Genomic DNA, 19198 nt, shown 5'->3' with positions numbered 1-19198 from the left:
GGGAAAATTTTTGATAAATAAGGTGATAAATAATACAAGTGAGTTAATGATAATGAGGTTCAAATGTTTTAGGTTTTGAAAACAGATCAAAGTGAGACATCACTGTTACAAACAATCTTTGCTATATTGTCTGTGTAAATGATAATGACCCGCACTTGTATAGCGCCTCTCAGAGTAAGGACTCCAAAGTGCTTCACACTACAGTGTATCATTCATCCATTCACACACACATTCACACACTGATGGTGATGAGCTACGATGTAGCCACAGCTGCCCTGGGACGCACTGACAGGCGAGGCTGCCGAGCACTGGCGCCACCGGTCCCTCCGACCACCACCAGCGCGCAAGGTGGGTTAAGTGTCTTGCCCAAGGACACAACAGCAGAATTCTCTGTCCGGAGCCGGGATCGAACCCGGACAACCCGCTCAACCTGTTGAGCTACTGCTGCCCCGTTGTGTAAAACACAACAGAGCAAACGCTCTGAACTCAGACCTATCATTGACGTAGTTTCCGTCTCCTATGCTCCCATCCTGGTGTGTTTATCTTACATTTAGAAATGAAAGAATTAACAGATCATGAACACGCTGACACTATGTTCAAGCATTAAGGTGTCAATGTGCTCTTGGCACCAGGAAACCTTGGGCTGCAGTTTGATGATTGACTTTGTTGCCGTTTCATCTGAGATGCGACCGCATGTCTTGAACACTCAGGTGAAGAGAGGGGCGGAGCTGTCAACTGACCACTATCTGGTGGTGAGTTGGCTTCAATGGTGGGGAAGGAAGCAGGTTAGGCCTGGCAGGCCCAAACATATTGTGAGGGTCTGCTGGGAATGTCTGGCGGAGTCTCCAGTCAGAAGGAGCTTCAATTCCCACCTCCGACAGAACTTCGAACATGTCCCGAGGGACGCGGGGGACATTGAGTCCAAGTGGAACATGTTCCGTGCTTCTACTGTTGAGACGGCTGATCGGAGCTGCGGCCGCAGGGTTGTTGGTGCCTGTTTAGGTGGCAACCCCAGAACCCGTTGGTGGACACCGGAGTTTGGTGAGACCATGGAGCAAGACTCTGGCTTCGAAGAGATTCTGGTCAACCATCCGGCGCCTCAGGAGGGGAAAGCAGTGTGCTACCAACACTGTTTACAATGATGACAGTGTACTGCTGACCTCTGCTCGGGACGTTGTGGATAGGTGAACGGAATATTTTTGAAGACCACCTGAAGACCCTGGTAAAGTCTATTCAGGGGTTCTGGAGAGGAGGGTCGGTCGGTCGGTCAGATTGTCGAAACTCAGATTCAGGAGAAACAATGTGGTTTTCGGCCTGGCTGTGGAACACTGGACCAGCTCGATACCCTTAGGGGGATCTTGGAGAGTGCATGGGAATTTGCCCAACCAGTCTACATGTGTTTTGTGGATTTGGAGAAGGCCTTTGACCGCGTCCACCAGGGGGCCCTGTGGGGGGTACTCCGGGATTATGGGGTACCAGGCCCTTTGATACGGGCAGTTAGGTCTCTGACCGACTGTTGTCAGAGCTTGGTCGCATTGCCGGAAGTAAGCCAAGCTTGTTTCCGGTGAGAGTTGGACTCCGCCAAGGCTGCTCTTTGTCACCGATTGTGTTAATAACTTTTATGGACAGGATTTCTAGGCGCAGCCAAGGTGTTGAGGGGATCTGTTTTGGTGGCCTAAGGATCGGGTCTCTGCTTTTTGCTGATGATGTGGTCCTGTTGGCTTCATTGGGCAGTGATCTTCAGCTTTTGCTGTAGCGTTTCACAGCAGAGTGTGAAGTGGCTGGGATGAGAATCGGCACCTCTAAATCTGAGACCATGGTCTTAAATCAGAAAAGGGTAGAATGCCTTCTCCGGATCAGGGATGAGATCCTGCCTCAAGTGGAGGAGTTTAAGTATCTCAGGGTGTTGTTCACGAGTGAGGAAATGATGGAGTGTGAGATTGATAGATGGATTGGTGCTGCGTCTGCAGTGATGCAGGCATTGTACCGATCTGTCGTGGTGAAGAGAGAGCTGAGCTAGAAGGTGAAGCTCTTGATTTACTGGTTGATTTATATTCCTACTCTCCCTTATGGTCGCGAGCTTTGGGTAGTGACCGAAAGAACGAGATCGCTGATACAAGCGGACGAAATGAGTTTTCTCTGCAGGGTAGCTGGGCTCTCCCTTAGAGATAGGGTGAGAAGATGGGTCATCCGGGAGGGGCTTGGAGTAGACCCGCTGCTTGAGAGGAGCCAGTTGAGGTGGATTGGGCATCTGGTCAGGATGCCTCCTGGGCGCCTCCCTGGTGAGGTTTTCCGCGCACATCCAACTGAGAGGAGACCCAACGGAAGACCCAGCACACGCTGGAGGGACGATGTCTCTCGGCTGGCCAGGGAACGCCTTGGGATTCCCTGGAAGAGCTGGCCCAAGTAGCTGGGGAGAGGGAAGTCTAGGCGTCTCTGCTTAGGCTGCTGCCCCCGCGACCCAACTCCTGATAAGTGGCTGAAAATGGATGGATGGATGGAACTTGCTGATGTTGCTTTATACGTTTGTACCTTGGAGAACAGTTGTCTTTGTAAGTATCGATGTGTTTAGGGAATGTTTGGGCGTGTGTTAAAGTTACTTATTTGATAAAATGTACGCAGCGTGAGTGTACTCATGCTAAGCGAGGATAATTGCTAAGTGCAACAATAAGATGTGTGTATTAGACAGAAATGTATTTTTTCTGTTTCTGTATATTGTAGTTACGGTGATAAAATATTCATAAAGATCTTTTAAGAAAAGCAAGTCTTGGGTGGAATTTCTTGCTTGTTTTAGTTGTTTGCTAGCTGCTCTACACATGGCTACGTGCTCTAAGAACAGCTGATCCTCAATATAGGTCGAATTCCTAATTATTCACAAGTTGTACCAAATAAAACTAAAATATCTCAAAAACTAAACCTCAGATCTGTCGCATTTTGGCATTTTGAGAGATAAGAGATGAAGCTGAAGAGTTTGATGTATAATATGTGCATGATATCTAAAAGTTGGGTCACTAATGGTGTAAAAACCGATACCGATATTTTCTGATATTACATTTTAAGGCTAATGTCGGTAGACCGATAATATCGAACACCCTTACACAAAATAATACTGTTTTACCAACAAAATGTTGAATCTCTTATTAATAATTATTTTAGGCTTGACACAGCTTTAGTCCTCGATTGCCCACTTTCTTCATTTTTAATCACAAATTGCACCAGTTTCTATCTCAATAGGCACAAGAACGTAGCCAAAAAGTGAAAAAGCAGCTTAAATGCTGAGAAAATGTTGGGAGACTCACAGAATGCCTGCTCCAAACCACTTTACAACAATGTCTGGCAGCAAAACAAAAAGAAAACTTTAGCACACTGTACAAACGCATCCTTGAATATTTTTAAAATAAAGTGAGATGCAGATTCGGTCTGGCTTGAGCAGCTCATTAGATTCATGATGACTAAAATAAACTTCCAGTCGAAACGTTACTGGCATTTACTCACATGAGTTTGAGCATGATGAGAGACAGTGCTCATAAAAGATGTTGATCACAACCCAAAAACAGACAAAAGAGCCCATCAGAAACCATCTATCAGAAGGGGCCTCTGGAAGGAAAGCAGAAAGAGAAAGGGGAGACTCAGGAGGTCTCTGAGGAGACAAGCTTGTGAAAATTGGGGTCAGCAGCTTGTATAGATGGAGCACATCTTCCTGCTCCATCGCCCCCCGCCCCTACTACCAGCTCCAGCATATAAACGGTTAAACACCCGTACAGTAATACTGTACCATCATGTACCCTGTTTCCACAACATGTCCTCCCTCCCCTTGTCCTCCCATCTCCCTCTGTGTCCTTCTGTCTCCAACAGGGTTGCTGACACATGAACCCCAGCAGGTGCTGGACGCTCCAGGGAGACACCGCCTCTAATTGGTCCTCAGTGGAGTCACAGCTGTTGCCCCCAGCCACAGCCCGGTATGAGCTCCAGCTCCTGCCCCTCAATCGACAGCTCACTATTGTCCTCCAGAGAGGCTACGCCGAGCTCCGATCTATCATGACGACTACCCACGCTAACCACACAGTAGCTGCTCCCCAATGTCACCTCATCATCAGACAGGCATGACCTTTAACATGTCTCCATAGGAATCATATTATCTTTCTAAAAACGTTACTGCTTCAAGCACTGATTCAAAAGTCCAGCATCTCAACTATGCTCACGTTTTTCTGTCAAGGTCAAAAAGACGGCAGATTAAAACAGATCACTCTTGAGTCAGATCAGCTCACACTGCAACATCCAACACACACGCGCGCACACACACACACAGTCTCTGTTTAGGAGCAAACAGCACTTAAAGGATTTGTTCAGACATGCAACGTTAAAAGAATTACGACGGGTGAAAATTACAAACGAGCTATCTATCATCAACCTTATATATATATAGTTATGTATGATTACAGCAGGATAACAAAATGCCTTTTAAATAAACATCAGCTCCTCATTCTGACTCTGATTAGGCTGTAAAAGTTTATCATAATTCAATTAAGTCTTTCATTGGCAGGGAGGGAGGGTATCATAAGCAATTATGGGCCATGATCAGTCTGCCCAGTGGCGTGCGGATCCCACAGGACGCAGACACGCTCAGACAGTCATTTATATTCAGACAATAGACAGAACCAGACATGTGTATAAACAGCCGCAGGTTAGGAATCCAAAGCAAATTATTACGTGATTAAGAAAGATTATTCAGATAGTTTTATAAACTACTGTTTGGAAGATGATGGGCCTTACAGTTAATTCCTCACTCGTGAATATTTCTATTGGAGGTGAGTTACTCTGGAATAATAAAACGGCTCCTTCTCCTGTGAAAATGTGAGGGAAGACATGAAGCGCGTGAATGAAAACAGATATGCTACACTAAGCCCAGTCTCTTATTACTGCACTGTGCTGCACTCATTGGGTGGAGCCAACAATTATCTAACGGTCTCACCTGACACCGAGATCCTCATGGAGGCCTCCAGAGGCCGGTTGTTATCCAGTGCCTGGCTCAGCTGAATCTCCCCCGTGCTTTGGTTCAGGAGGACGAGGTTCAGCTCGTTTCCAGCCTCAAAGCTGTAGTGGAGCTGGTCCGAAACATCCGGGTCGAAAGCAGGGATGCGTCCGATCACTCCCGTGGGAAAGCTGCTTGACTTGTCCGTTACGTAGTTATTAAAGATGATCTGGAAGTTTTTAAGAACAGGTACGTTGTCGTTCTTGTCAACGAGTTTAATGTGAACGGTGGCCCGGCTGACCAAAGGAGCAGAGGTGGCCTGGACCACGATGACGTACTCAGACCTCAGCTCGTAATCCAGATCTATTAATGCAGTCAGTTCTCCAGAGAATATGTCCAACTGAAACACCTCTGGGATGTTCCCTTCCACTATCTGATACATAATCTGCGCATTACTGCCTTCATCTGGGTCCGTTGCTAATATGTGTGCAACCACAACACCTATAGGGCTGTTTTCCTCCACCATGATGTCAAACTCATCCTTTTCAAACACAGGAGGGTTATCATTCACATCCAGGATTGTTACATGTATGTGCACTGGTGTTTTCAGAGCAGGAACGCCTTTATCTACAGCAAAAGCCTGCAGGCTGTAAACAGGCACATTTTCTCTGTCTAGTCTGCGCAGCGTGCGTACGATGCCAGAGGTAGATTCAATTATGAAGTCCCCATCTCCATCCTCCCCTCCCTGGAAAGTGTAGAAAACCCGCCCGTTGAGCCCGGAGTCTCTGTCGATGGCGGAGACCTGCACCACGCTGGTGAACACCGGCACATCCTCCATCACAGAGCCCACATAGTGGTCTCTGATGAAACGAGGGGAGTTGTCGTTTACGTCATTCACCAGTATCTCTAGATAGGTGGTGTCAGATTTCTGCGGGATGCCGTTGTCCCGAGCTGTGATGGCTAATGTGTAAGAAACCTGGTCCTCGTAGTCCAGCTCTATCTGTGTGGTGACAGCTCCTGTGTCTGGGTCAATGTCAAACTGAGGAATGTTGTCATCCATAAAATAGGTGATGCGTGCGTTCTCACCTGTATCTTCGTCTGTGGCACTTATGACAACCACAGTGGTGCCAACAGCTCGATCCTCATTAATGTTGACCGTATAATGTGAGCTCTGAAACACGGGCCGGTGTGTGTTGGCATCGGTGACATTTACGAACACCTTAGAGGTGTCAAAGAGGGTACCATCGCTAGCGGTGACTGTGAGGACGTATTGGCGTTCTAGCTTGTAGTCTAAGGGCAGCGCCAGGGTAATCAGACCGCCTCCGCTTTGACTTGTGATGGAGAACCTGTTCCGAGTGTTTCCACTGGATATCTGATAAGTCACCACACTGTTGATGTCCTGGTCCACAGCTGATACTGTCACCACACTGGTGCCCACAGCTGCATCCTCATTCAGACGCATGTAATATGCTTTCTGAGTGAACTCCGGGTTGTTGTCGTTTACGTCTAGAATTGTCATGCTGATGCTAGCTGAGGATGACATGAGAGGGTAGCCGTGGTCGCGGGCCTCCACTCCAAAGTTGTAAAAATCTACACTCTCTCTATCCAGCTCTGCCGCCACTACAATCCATCCAGTGCTGTTGTTGATGGAAAAGGGAAAGTTTGGTGTGGTTTCAGTGAGGCGATATTCCAGCCTGGAGTTTTCCCCCGAGTCTGCGTCTACAGCTTGGATGTGGATGATGGAGTAACCCAAAGGCACATTTTCCAGTACAGTTGCCTGAAATGGGGTGCTGACAAAAATGGGGGCGTTATCGTTGACATCCAGCACCTGTACTGTAACCAAGCCACTGATGTTGGACAGCGGAGGCCGTCCTCCATCCTGAGCTCTGATCCTTAGGGTGTATTCTTTGTTGGCTTCGTAATCCAAGTGACTCACCAGGTCCAATTTACCTGTCTGAGCATCAATGTAAAACTGACCGCGTGTGTTTCCGCTCATGATGCTGAAGTGGACCATAGCATTGTTTCCTCTGTCCTGATCTGTGGCTGTAACCTGTAAGATCTCAGTATTAGGGGTCATGTCCTCAGGCACCTGGACCACGTAGCGTTTCTCACTGAACTGAGGAGCGTTGTCGTTGTCATCTTCCACCACAATGTGAACAGTAGCAGTGGCGCTGCGGGGCCCTGGGTCACGACCCTGGTCATTTGCTTCAACTAGCAACACATAGGCCTCCACCTCCTCTCTGTCTACCAAACCTTTCGTTCGGATTACACCGGACCTGGAATCTATCTCAAATGCATCATTGGACCCATTACTGTTAAGGATGTGGTAGAGGATGTTACCATTAGCAGGTGCATCCCCGTCAGTAGCCCTCACAGTCAACACCTCATAGCCTATTTCTAAGTTCTCCCTGATGCTTTCTTTATAGTCTTGCTGCTCAAACACAGGATTGTGATCATTGGTGTCACTGACTGTGATGGTGAGGGTGGCCATAGCTGTACGCCGGGGTGTGCCATGGTCAACTGCAGTCACACGAAACACATGGGTGTCTTTAGTCTCCCTGTCCAGCACCTCTACCGTCGAGACAACACCGCTTGAGGGGTCCACAGCAAAAAGATTGTTAGAGCGGCTGTCAAAGAGAGCCTCTATAAAATACTCCAGCCTGCCCGCCTCCCCCTCATCCACATCCACAGCTTTCAGAAGAACTACCGAAGTGCCAACCGGCCTGTTTTCTGAAGCGGACACTTGGTACATCGGGGGCTGAAACTGGGGGCTGCTGTTAATGCTTCTCCTCCTCCTGCTCACGATACCTGAATCTGACTGAGCTGCCCTTTCTAAGACTTCCTGTATGTGTGCCTGCATGAAAGGACCCTGCCCCACGCGCCAGTGGATAAAAACTGTATAAACATTTAGTCCACTTCCTGTGAGTATATCACAGAGCATGTCCAGCTCCACGAGGGTTTCCTGTCTCCAGCACAGAGTCTCGGACACAAACAAGCCCCCCTCTGAGAAGTAAAACTCGGGATTGTTGACGACCTTGCAGCGGAGCGGGGGACCAGGCAGCAGACCTCCCACTGGAAATAAAACTGCGTCTGCTTGGTGGCACTCTGAGCTGTGGCGGCTTAACAAACTCAGGACCTCCATGTCCCACTGAGGTTTCCTTTTACGCATGTGTGAACAGTTCCTACCGTGCACATGTACATCGTACTGACTGGTGAGGAGGTGCCTGTGGCCGGAGTCCCTGCAGTCTGCCACAGTGTACAAAGTGAACGGGTTTGACGGCAGCAGGGCGCAATGTATGGAGTCCGAAACAAACACGACGCCCGCCGCCGCGTCAGTCTCCAGAAAGCGCTCCGTGAACTCCGGCGCCAGCACCTGATCCAAACTGCACCGTGCGCCACGCTCCTCCTCCCCGGTCACCACGGTCCTTAGTCCCGCATCCTCGCCGATATGAACGGTGTAACAGCGCACCAGCGAAACCAGTTTACACCACAGCAAAATCAGTCGCAAATCCTGTTTAACGAAGTGCATGGCTCCTCGGTTTGAGTTCAGCCGCGGACAAAAGTGCCAAATGCTGCGGCTCCTTATTTCTTTAAACTTTCCTCCAGCAAGTTTCCCTTTGTTGCAGAAGAGCCATGCTCTCAGCGGGCGCTCCGCGGGGTGAAGAGGAGAGGAGGGGGGGTCCAGCAGTAACCTTGGCCGGCCGGAGCAGCTCTCACATGGACGGACTCATTCACACCGACCGGATCAGCAGCAGCAGCACCTCCGCTCGGTCCGCGTAACTTTCCTAGAATGATGGAAAAATGGCTCCTGTTCCCCATGCGCCTTGAGACGTCTCATTAACATAAACCAGTGTGTGTGTGTGTGTGTGTGTGTGTGTGTGTGTGTGTGTGTGTGTGTGTGTGTGTGTGTGTGTGTGTGTGTGTGTGTGTGTGTGTGTGTGTGTGTGTGAGAAAACAGAACTGCTGTGAGTCTACGGACGACACAAACCCTGCCATAGAGATAAATGGCAACTTCCTCAAAGCTTCATTAAGATGAACACAGACCAGCAGGACTTCAGACTGGGATTAATGAGTTTACTTTTCAGTTTGCTCCACACTGGTCTCACATTTAGCAAATGCATTGTGTTTTTATGGTTTTGATTACAGCAAAACACTTAATCCTGATCTCAGTTACACAGATCTAAGAAATGGTAGCACATCATCCTCCCGAATCTTTACCTTCTCACCACCCCCACTTTCTACTTTGAGAAACACTATTAGAGACTGCTGGCTTTAAAAGAACAAAGCAAACAAGGCAAGCCAGTTATAACAGTGAGACCGGACTAAAGGTGACCCAAATATTTCAGATGAATACATTTACCACATTCATTGTAAACACGGTTACTATAAAGGGATGATGAAATATTTCAGACGCTAAAAATACATTTTAGATTTGTAAAGTACACCCTATAGTGCTTATTATGAGGTTTTGCAAAAATACACCGTTTATGGCAGCATTTATTTTTTTGTACTGTTATCACCACAGCACAGTGGATACAGAACCATACCATACTATACCATACACCATGTCCTATTTATAAAGCAAATATGCGATTTAAACTTAATTTGGTGGACTGTGATTTATTTCTATTCATACTACTGCTGGTATGCTGTTTGGTTTCTTTTGGGATGTTGGTATGTTATATCTTGAACTACAGCTATAAAAAGCTCTACAGCTAAAACCAGTGCATTTACTGAAATGTTGTGCATTGTTGCTATTCAAATAGGTTAATAAAATAAAATATTGATGTGTTACGCAGCTCTTTATGCTGGTGAACCAGTTGCATGAGATAGTGAGTGTATGTGTGAGCTGCTGGTGCTAAGTTGCTGTTATTTTGAAGTTAAGAATAAACCAAGACAGCTAATAACTGCCTTATTTTTCACCATAAATCACCACATGCTACATCAGTGTATGCTTGTGTGTGTGTGTGGGGGGGGGGGGGGATGGAATGAGGGAGGGGTATAGATGGTGGGAGGGTTAAGGTTTAGTTTAAAGCAGAGCTGTGTGTAAAGTTTACACGTTTGTGTAGCAAGCAGGTGCACCATTTTCTAAAGCCATCAGATTCTGTGACCTAGTTACTATAATAAGAAAACAAAAAAGGGATTATTATAGCAATTTATTAGACAAAAATAAAAATAATATCAAAGCAACTTGGGGAATACTAAATAGTGTAACAAAAAGAAATAAAACAGCTTCAACTGTTCCACGATACTTTGTAAATGGACAGTCGGAATCTAGTGAAACTAACACAATAGTAAACGAATTTAACAATTACTTTACTAATGTGGTACCAAACTTAGCAAACAACATTCCTAAAAGAACTAATTATAACATCAGTGGAAAAATAACAAGTAATAAAAATAGTATACTTCTGCGTCCAGTAACTAGCGATGAAATAAGAATCATTGTAAATAAATGCAGAAAATAAAAGAACTACTGACTGTAACGATCTAGACATAACATTAATAAAAATATAATAGAAAATATCATCCATCCCTTCACTAACATATGTAATTTATTTTTTACAACAGGAACATTTCCGGATAACATGAAAATAGTGAAAGTCATACCAATATACAAAAGTGGTGAAAAACACACTTTTTCCAATTGCAGTCCTTATCGCAATTTTCAAAAATATTAGAAAAACCATTTATTACTAGGCTAGATGAATTTCTGACAAAAAATATAATAAACAACAGTCAATATGGTTTTCAACTTCCATGGCACTAATGGAACTAACAGAAGACATATCAGAAGTCAATGACAAAAAGAACCATTTCATAAGTATTTTTAATAAAAATATTTATATATTTATTGATTTAAAAAAGCATTTGATACAATAGATCATGAAATTCTTCTTAAGAATCTTAGTAAATATGGTATCAAAGCAATGGCTCTAAAATGGTTAACAAGTTATTTGAATGACAGGAAACAATATGTACAAATAAATGACATTAAATAAAATCTACACGATATTATTTGTGGGGTACCACAAGGGTCAGTACTGGGTCCGAAACTATTATGTATATAAATGATATTGCTTCTATATCAAATATATTAAAATGTATTCTATTTGCGGATGACACTACCTTTTATTATGCAGGAGATAATATCAAACAGATGGTAGAAACAGTACAAACTGAGATGAAAAAAAATAAAATTATGGCTTAATGGGAATAAATTCTCATTAAACACTGATAAACCATGTTTCATGATATTTAGTAAAAGTAACTCGAATAATACAAGTCTATTAAATGTAGATGATATTAATATTACAAGAGTAAAAGAAGTAACATTTTTGGGAGTTATAATCGATGATACTGTATCTTGGAAGCCACATATAAACAATGTGAAAACTAAAATAGCTAAATCCATGCTGTAGTTCTTTTTTTAAAACACGGAGCAGAGTTGTTTTCCCGCTACGGTTTATCCTCTGCTGCCTGCGGATAAACGGAGATGGAAGTGACGCCACCATCAGCGTCAGCCTGAGGAAGTTTGCAGCCGCAAACGAAACGTAGCGGGAAAACAGGTAAACAAAACTGCTCTGTGTTTTAAAAAAGAACTACAGCATGGAATTAGAGATATGACACAGCAAGAACACACCTAACATGTTCAAAGTAAAATAGCTAAAACAATTGCAATGTTAGAGTAAAATGGTCACTGGATGATAACTCCCTATATTTATTATATAACTCACTTATTGCACCATATTTGAACTATTGAATAGAAATCTGGGGCACAACATATAAAACTTATACAAATTCTATCTATATATTGCAAAAAAAAAGCAATAAGAATCATTACAAGGAGTAATGACAGAGGTCCATCTAACCCGTTATTCATAAAAACAAAAACATTAAAATGCTATGACCTAGTGGACTACAATATTTCTACATTTATGTATAATGCAAACAAAAAAACCCTTCCTAAAAATGTACTTAGAAGATTTATAAAAAACAGAGTAAATATGAACTAATAGGACAGGAATTATTTACAATATCTAAGCATAGAATAATTATAAAGGAGCACTGTGCCTCTATATATGGAGTTAAAATATGCAATAAGCTAGGTAATGTAATCAAGGATGCAAAAACAATATTTACTTTCAAAAACTAATTAAAAATGAAATACTGGAATCATATACGTGCAAATCAATTATATATAATAAATAAATAAATAAAATAAAGCTATAGAGATGTGCGTAGGTATATTCATGTGTGTATGTATAAATATGTATGTATGTATGTATGTATGTATGTGTATGTGTATATGTAGTGGATACATGTGTATGTCTATATGTATATGTATAGATGAAGTATGTGCGAGCATATGGGCATGCGATGCACTTTAATGTATACATGTATGAATAGGTATATGTGCAAAAATCCTTTTGCTTTATGTATTATTATTATTACTATTAATTTTCTCTTTATTCTTTACAAAATGAACTCAAGTTAGCTAACCAGTCGAGCAATTACTTTGTATAGGCTAATTTATAATTATTGTTATTTCATTGTAAAAATGTCGTTTTAGTTAAAAAGGGGCAGATAACATAAGTTTTCTTCTTTCTGTTCCCTTTTCATTTTCTTGGTTTGAGAAACCTCAATTTATTTGTTAGTATTGTTTTTTTCTATTTTAATAATAAATGAAATAAATAAAAAATAAATAAATAAACCTATGGGGGCAGCCTGAAAAAAAGAGGGTTGGACCTTTGATTGTTTTTCCAGGATGAAGCTTGCTTCAATGACTTTTTAAATAATACATACAGCACATTTAATAGATCATTTTCAACAAAGTAGGTGAACAGATGCCTATCTCTTTTAGAAAGCAGCTGAAAACTAATATGTGGCTTTTGTATGAATTACTGTTCACCTTCTTCTTCCATAGATTTTCATGTTGGTGTTTCTATCATTTCTGTATTTTTCAGGCTCCCATGTTTAACTTTTTCATTTTTATTCTTGTTTTATTGTGATTTATTTCTCTTTTTTGATCATTATCTTTTTAAAATCCCTTTAAAATTGTTTTGTGCTTGTGAAGCACCTTGTTATATTTATCTAGAGGGTTATTAAAAAACATTGTGCCTTTTCTTCCTCTTTCTATTAAACAAATGTATGAATTACAACAAAAATCTAATAAATGTGATGGCATTAGGTATCTCATGGGGCAATAAAATGTAATTGTCATACAAAATGTTGAATAAATTGTCCTTACATGGAAAAATGAATCTTATTCTTCTTTCTAGTGAAGATAAAGTGAAGCATTTCTTATGCTACAACTTGCTGGTGAATTGGAGAACTTTCCCAGATTTGATGAACTTTGAAGGGCTCACTGCTGACTTCCACTGGCCTTTTATGAAAGCCTCACAATCTGCTTTGACTTGAATCTCTGATGCATCTAACTTGAGTTAGACTGAGTGAGTGTGCCTCTTGCAGGGATCCTCTCAAAGGATATGGCAGTTGTGACTTCAGCTGAAACACAGTCATCTGCTGACTCCTACTGGCATTTTGAGCTAATTGCAGCATCTAAGATGTGACCAAGTGTTTATCGAAGGGCTCTAACTGAGGGAGCATCTAATGCATGCTGAAGCAGAACTCAGTTGTCTCGCTTGTCTAACAATGAGAGGTTTTGTCTTTCCATTTCAGTTTTATCTGTGCAGCTTTTGTGCAATCTATTTAAAAAACCGTTTTGTGTGGCCATTTCTTGGATGATGACATAATTCATTTTTTGGCATCTTACCATTGACTGGAGAGGTGGTTCATGGTTGTGAAGTCGGGGTCAAGAGTTTCAGAGGGGACAGTTTGCTTCCTTGGATCCAACTGTAACACTTGTTTAACCCTCCCACTGTCTTTATGTGTGACCCCGCGAGGAAAGTTGACCATTGAGCAGGATTGATGGTGTATCCCTTGAGGTCCACGTGGCAGGGGTGAGGCGGTGCTCACTCCTCACCCCTGCCACGTGGACCCAAGGGATAAATGGGGTGGGAGTTGGGGGGTGTGGGGGGGGGGGGGTGCAGTTTGGATCGCTGGCTGTAATGCACATAACACACAAGCTTGCAATATAAAGCAAGACAACACCTGTCCCCCTCCAGCTCGGCTGTGTGACTGCACTAACCTGTCCTGTGGGACCCTCACCATGTAACCCTCATGTCCATGCTGCCTCTGGAGGAGCAGATAGGAGACAAGATCTCCTGTAACTTGAAATGAACCAAAGCTTCCTCCCAGTTTCTCTTTAAGCTGAATTTAACATCAGTTTATCTTCATGAAACAAAAGAATAAAGTGGAACAAGAACTTCTATCTTCTATTTCTCTCTGCTTTTAACTTCTCTGTGTCCCTAAATAAAAGAGACAGATGATTATGCTGCAGCCGCCGTCACTGACCCCGCTCCCTCCCCAAGACCGGACCACCCGACATCACAGCACTCGGTCTGACTGAGCGCTTCCAGGAGAAACAATAATGAAATTATGGAAATAATAACGCGTGTTTGGAGGAGCGTCCTCCGATCCTCTGTCTTTTGTGAGCAGGCAGGCAGGCAGGCAGGCAGGCAGGCAGGCAGGCAGTCTCTCTCTCTCTCTCTCTCTCTCTCTCTCTCTCTCTCTCTCTCTCTCTCTCTCTCTCTCTCTCTCTCTCTCTCTCTCTCTCTCTCTCTCTCTCTCTCTCTCTCTCTCTCTCTCTCTCTCTCTCTCTCTCTCTCTCTCTCTCTCTCTCTCTCTCTCTCTCTGATCGAGCAAGCGGAGTGCGCCACGCGACAACCCGCTCAATCAACATATTTCACGGCCCAAATCCATCAGAACCAATCGGGCTGATTCAATTTGGGTTCGGTCTGAGGTTATAACTCCAGCGCTCAGCCTTGCAGTACCACATAAAGGCAGACCAAAGTTTCCTACCCGGTAAATGTGGAGAACGCCGCTCTGACAGATCTGGATGCTGCGCTGGTGCCGCCGTTAAAATAACAACACTACATTCCACTATAACTGATTATGGTGCTCTTCTATGATGCAAACTCGTTTATGCCCGCATCTCATGCATTATTTTCATCAGCTCTATCCTACACCTCCCGGTCGGCCGTCAGGAGTGGGGGTGGGGTTGCGCGGGGTTTGGCGGCCACAAAGAGAGGGCTCGCGAGCCGGACGTGGCCCGCGGGCCACCATTTGCGGACCACTGCTGTAAAGCATTCAATCTATAGTGATCCTGTTTCTCTTCATAGTTAGTTAGTTAGTTAGTTAGTTAGTTTATTATTCTGCTTCCGTATGTTTTTTGGCATTTAATTACTTCCAGAATTCTTCAACTATTTACACAATTTTGGTATCAAAACGTTCAGCTCGTTCAGCTTATGCCGGCAATGACTTTTGGTATTAAAATATTTTATACGTTTTGAGATATTCAGATTTTTCTGCAACCTGGTGGCCACGACTCTTCTTTTTCTTTTACTGAAACTTACATTCTTGTTTTCTACAGATCTGTGGACATCAGTTTCTCCGTGAAGACATTCAGCTCCTGTTCCTGGAAAGCCTGGTCCTGTCATCCTGAAAGGACAGAACCTCCTTCACCGCCACCATCCAGCCCTGACTCCTGTCTGCCTACAGTTATAATAAAAGTAGCACCGGTTTCAGGAACTAGAAGTTTCTGAGGTGACGACTGCAGGAACCACAACTCCACCTACAGCACCAACACGTTACAGCCAAGTGCTCATTCTGCAGACCGCTGAGGTACAGCGTACACTCAGAGTGATCAAAGCTGCAGAGAAAATACCACACACACACCTGCCTGCCCTGGATGACATCTTCACGACTCGCTGCCTTTAGAAAACCAGAAACATCCGAAAGGACTCAACCCACCCTGCCAAACATCTCTTTAAACTTCTTCCATCTGGCAAAACGATCCAGGACAATAAAAAAAACACACCAGCTTTTATACAGGAGCCATCACTGACCTGAATACTGATGCTAGGAGGTCACTAACAGGGATTCTGTGGGACAATCAGTGCTCTACAGCACCTTTACATTTAGCTAGCTAATCCTGATACCTCAACATGTGACTGTTTACATTCACTGTCTGTTTACCTGTATTTCACTTTAGATTAGATTGTCTTAGTACCGTGTTTCCTTTTATACTAATTTCTGTGCACCTTAAACTGACTGTGTTTGCAAAAGGTGTGTGTGTGTGTTTGTGTGTGATATCAATTTTAGCCTTGTTTATTTATTATTTATTTAACCAGGAAGGTCCCATTGAGATTAAAAACCTCCTTTTCAAGGGAGTGCTGGCCAAGAGGCTCAAAACATGACAGTTACATTTGTTTTAGCTACACAGACATGTTATTTACAAAATTACAGAATGCAGTAACAACACAGGGAATCTGTCTCATGGGCTCTCAGTCTGGGTTTTAAATTGTCCTTATATTTTACTACATCCTTATGAGCTGTCTTTAGTGAGCGCAAAGACATCTTTGTTGTAGACCTGTGCAATGAAACAATGTTTTATCCTGAATTTCTGAAAATATCAGATATGTAAATAACAGGTTCATTCCATTAGGTATTTTATTCGTTTTTTATTTACTTTTACATATAATCAGAAAATTTAAATATGATGAAAGTCATTTTACATTCCTAACAAAGAACACACTTTGAAAAATCCCCCCGTAGCTTTTGGCTTACGTCTGGGTGACCCCTAGTGGTGAATACATCCAACTGATACAAGTCTGATCACATCAGTCCGTGTTTTATTATTGTTTATTTAATAGGGACAGATCGTGTCAGTGTCTTCATTTTATTAATATCAATGCAAGTAGCAGTAATAAAATCATGTTTAACATGAGCTAATGCAACAATCAGTACTATATATGAGGTCATTTTGGTGAATTTAAACATAACATAGCATCTTCAGGAAACCAGGAAATAGCATCTAGGATGAACTAGTACGGTCTGTATTTTCTCATCGTGGATTGGGCGATCAAAGTTTAAAATAAGTGGCTGAGAAAACCTTTGGGAGTGGCCTATTATGGCAGTAGAATAACTAGATAAATGAGCTTTCTGGCACAAATGCTGTTTAAAAGCTGGTTACTGAAGAGCTGAGCAGATCCATCAGGGTATAATGTGTCAGGGATTTAGAAATGTGGGTGGGGGTGAACTGGACCACCCAGAGAAAAGCCCCCATGCAGCACAAAGAGACAGAAATAAATTGATCGGGTGATCTTTTTCCTGTGAGATAATCCTTGTGCTGCATTTTTTATACTCCATGGTGGACGGAGTAGATCCTAGTTAGAAACACCTCCTGACTGCATGTCTGACCCCAACAGGTTTTGCGTTACCACCCATCCCCACGTGCTTCTGGCAGCTCGTCCACATCCAGTGTCTTTGTTATCCAGACTTCTTAATGAGAGAGCTACATTTCGTTTTAAAGGTTTGGAAAAGTTTCTTCTTCTAACGCTTGGGTTTCAGATACGATAATTATCGTACTTGTACCATAATTTTGGGCTCTGTACGATGTATGATCAATAGTTTCAAAAATCCTCAAATGTACGATAATTTCACATTGCATCTAGTAACACCTTCTTTTGCTGTGGCTTTCCCATGACAATTGCATAATTTTAAACTGTTAAGAAGTCAGATTTCACCTCAGTGCTTACAGGTTTATGCTATTGTGTCTATTACAAAAACTGACTCTGGATCTGTACAATAAATAGCCCAATCACATCGATATGGCCTACTCTCGCGAGAAACTGTAAGGTTATATAATGTGGCAGTGGCCCGCCAGTTTTTGCTGTTTGCCCGCGAGCGCGCCGAGTTAAGTCTAAGCTAGGAGGACAGAGCGACGAGACAATGGCTTCTAATCTTAAAAGAAAAACAGAGAAGGGATGGATGAAGGTAAAGCAAAGCAACACCGGACACAAGTTTATCATCCTGCGTGGGAGTTGGACCCTATTTTGGCTTGCACCTGTTACGGGGAACGAAACCAAGGCCTTCTGTCATTGCTGCAACATCCAGATGGTATCAGAAATCAACGTTCTCAAGAATCACGCAAAGAGAGCTAAACACAAAGAAAGGGTAAAATGCATTGCGCCAAACCAGACATCTATACTTAAATGTCGCCAGCAAACTAATGACAAAGAGAAGTTTGAAAATGATGTGAAAAATGCTGAAATCAAGCTATGTGGCTTTTTAGCCGAGCACAAAATTGCAATGAGAAGCACAGACCACTTAGTACAGGTGGTTAAAGGCATTTTCAGTGATTCAAAAATTGCTCAAGCTGTTAGTTTGGGGTGCACAAAAGCCACAAACATTGCAAAGAATGTATTGGACAATGCTACTTTGAAGAACTTTCTGAAATATTACAACGTAAAAAGTTCAGCATCCTTGTAGATGAGTCTACTGTAGCATCATGAAGGTCCTCTAATTTGTGGCAAGGGTCACATTTTCCCAGCTGGGTCAAGCTGGGTCAGACTGTAACTTTCAGTTCCACAGATTAACCCAGGAGCCCTGATGTCTGCTAAAGAATCATCCTCATCTGCTGTTGTTCCGTCCCAGAAGAAGGACACTTCAAATTCACGATAATAATCTAAATAATAATATTAATAAACTCTTTGACTTTATTACTGTTTATTATAATCGTCATAAATAATCACATGGCTCAGTATAAATGTATGTTAATTACTGAAATGAATTATTATGGTTGGGTATAATTATGATTATGGTTGATGATCAGTAATGTGTGTTCAGCAAACAAGAAGGTCACCTTCCACTTATCCATCTAACACAGAGTTTATCCAGAGTAACGGGTAACTGCCATCACGTTTTTGACGCATGACCAAAGTTTTCTTGCTGAGAGTGGGTGTGTTCTGAGGACTTTGTAAAATTAACCTCCCGCAGCTTTCACGTCAGTTCGTGAACCAACACCATCCTGAGGAGACTGGAACGGCTGCCCTGATCCTCTGCCAAGCTGTTCTGTCACGCTGATGAGAATAACTACGAATAAACGTAACTGTAGCCAGCTGACGCAAAACTCCTCAGAGTTATTGATTTTTGAGTTGAGTTAAGACGAAAAACTCCTTCAGAGTTAAGCCAAACGCTCGACACTGTGTACCCGGCGACATCTCTGGAGCAGAGGATCAGTTCACTCGCGTCTTCTCTACCGGACCGAGTACCCTGAGGTGGACAACATCCTCCTTGATCCCCAGATCCACACAGAGGGTC

At 43.1% G+C, this 19198-nt stretch overlaps 1 protein-coding gene across 5 annotated transcripts in view; it reads right to left on the bottom strand.

Annotated features, from left to right (window-relative positions):
- Nucleotides 1-9900, bottom strand: part of celsr2 (cadherin, EGF LAG seven-pass G-type receptor 2) — a 97439-nt gene extending 87539 nt beyond the window's left edge. For 4 of the 5 annotated variants that reach the window (XM_015959871.3, XM_015959873.3, XM_015959874.3 and 1 more), the window contains exon 1: nucleotides 4973-9900. In XM_015959871.3, coding sequence (XP_015815357.3) covers nucleotides 4973-8501 — 3529 coding nt within the window. In that variant the 5' untranslated portion in view covers nucleotides 8502-9900. The remainder of the gene's footprint in view (nucleotides 1-4972) is intronic. The other variant, XM_054748925.2, reaches the window with a different exon arrangement.
- Between the last annotated feature and the right edge of the window lie 9298 nt (nucleotides 9901-19198).

Source organism: Nothobranchius furzeri, chromosome 3 (assembly GCF_043380555.1).
Source record: "Nothobranchius furzeri strain GRZ-AD chromosome 3, NfurGRZ-RIMD1, whole genome shotgun sequence".
NCBI classification, from domain to species: Eukaryota; Metazoa; Chordata; class Actinopteri; order Cyprinodontiformes; family Nothobranchiidae; genus Nothobranchius; species Nothobranchius furzeri.
The sequence above is the reverse complement of the archived record's forward strand: the minus strand, read 5'-3'. Positions and strand labels throughout refer to the sequence as shown.